The sequence below is a fragment of the Phytophthora parasitica genome, assembly GCF_000247585.1.
Source record: "Phytophthora parasitica INRA-310 unplaced genomic scaffold supercont2.13, whole genome shotgun sequence".
In the NCBI taxonomy this organism is placed as follows: Eukaryota; Oomycota; class Peronosporomycetes; order Peronosporales; family Peronosporaceae; genus Phytophthora; species Phytophthora nicotianae.
The window spans coordinates 240,425-241,742 of NW_008648999.1; the positions used below are offsets into that span (position 1 = coordinate 240,425).

Below are 1,318 nucleotides of genomic sequence, written 5' to 3' on the forward strand. Positions count from 1 at the left end.
TCACCACGCCGTCTTTAGTTTTCTGTGTGCGAACCCGCGCTGGTACCACCTCACCTACCTCGGCAGCGAACTCTTTAAACCACTTGACCAACCAAACTGCATCTAGGAGGTATTCTTGTTGGGTTTGTTGCCATGTTCTTTGGCTGCAATATTTTCCTCTCGAACGCGACGCTAATAGCGCTGAATTGTAAGTGGCTTTACACCAAGGCAGTGAGCGAAGGCGGATCGACAAACTTGGCCGACGAACGGCAAGTAGTAGTGAAACTTCTCGCGTTCACCCTTGCCACGACGTCTAGTTGCGGTATCCGTCTGCATCAAGACGCCTACCAGTGTTAAGATGCACGTTGTCTTCTCCGTCTTGGTCGTCTGGCCAAGAGAGCACGTGAGCCATTCCAGCTCGCGTGACTTTCCCTTCAGACAACCCATCTCGCGCTCGTCTCCATTAATCAGGTCCGTCACGCACTGGCGAACATCGTTCTCAATCAAATTGATACTTATGTCCTCCTCAACTTCACTCCCAGCGCTTTCTCCAGTGACGACTTCTACGTCATCAGGATCGTCGTCGGGGCTCCTGTCCTCTTCATCACTGTCCTCGAGAGGTTCATCTTCGTCCTCTTCGCTCTCGTCTCCACGAACGTCGTCTTGACTGGACGCAGGCGCTTCTCGCTCTTGACTGGTGACAGGCGCTGTATTCTCTTGACTGGAAGCAGCCTCGTCAATGTTGGTGTCTTGAGCGAGCTGGACTCTAAAAACTTGCGAGTCCTCCGCACACTCGCTGGGCGTCACGGCACTAGAGTCACAAACGGATATCTGAGTGGCTGCAAAATCTTGGGAGGGCGATAGTGGGGGCGACGGCGGCGGCGGTAGTTGGCGAAGCATTGTGGACACTGATACCTTCTTGAAAACCGTTTGGCAAATGAGTGGGCTCGCTTTAGTGACCATTTGGGTTTCAGAACGGTTTTTGACCGTTTTCTCAAAACTTCGTGTAGGTACGAAAAATGATGGCCAAACTTTGAACGCGATTATCTCGATAACTCTAAATGGCACATTAGTATCATTTTGTATTGGATGATCTCATATGTGGATTGAAACGTATATTTTGATTATAACCTTCGTCTGCTGTAGGACTCTCCGACACCACATCAAGCTTGCTTTAGCGTGTAGAATGCCTTTTAAGGAGAAAATTTCTACATCTGCTGCAACTGTGATACTGTTGTGATCTCCTGACACAGCATGGTGATAATTACGTATCATACTTGACTGAAATGAGGTTTGAATCTACTTGGAAAATACTTGGGTTTAGTATGTATTGGAGATA

The 1,318-nt window shown here is 48.7% G+C and overlaps 1 protein-coding gene across 1 annotated transcript; it reads right to left on the minus strand.

Annotated features, from left to right (window-relative positions):
* Positions 1-102: 102 nt before the first annotated feature.
* On the minus strand, positions 103-879 carry PPTG_07787 (hypothetical protein; the record flags this gene model as incomplete). Its single annotated transcript, XM_008902151.1, has 2 exons — positions 103-171; positions 235-879. 2 exons carry the CDS (start codon positions 877-879, stop codon positions 103-105), a joined length of 714 nt encoding a protein of 237 aa, XP_008900399.1.
* Positions 880-1,318: the final 439 nt, after the last annotated feature.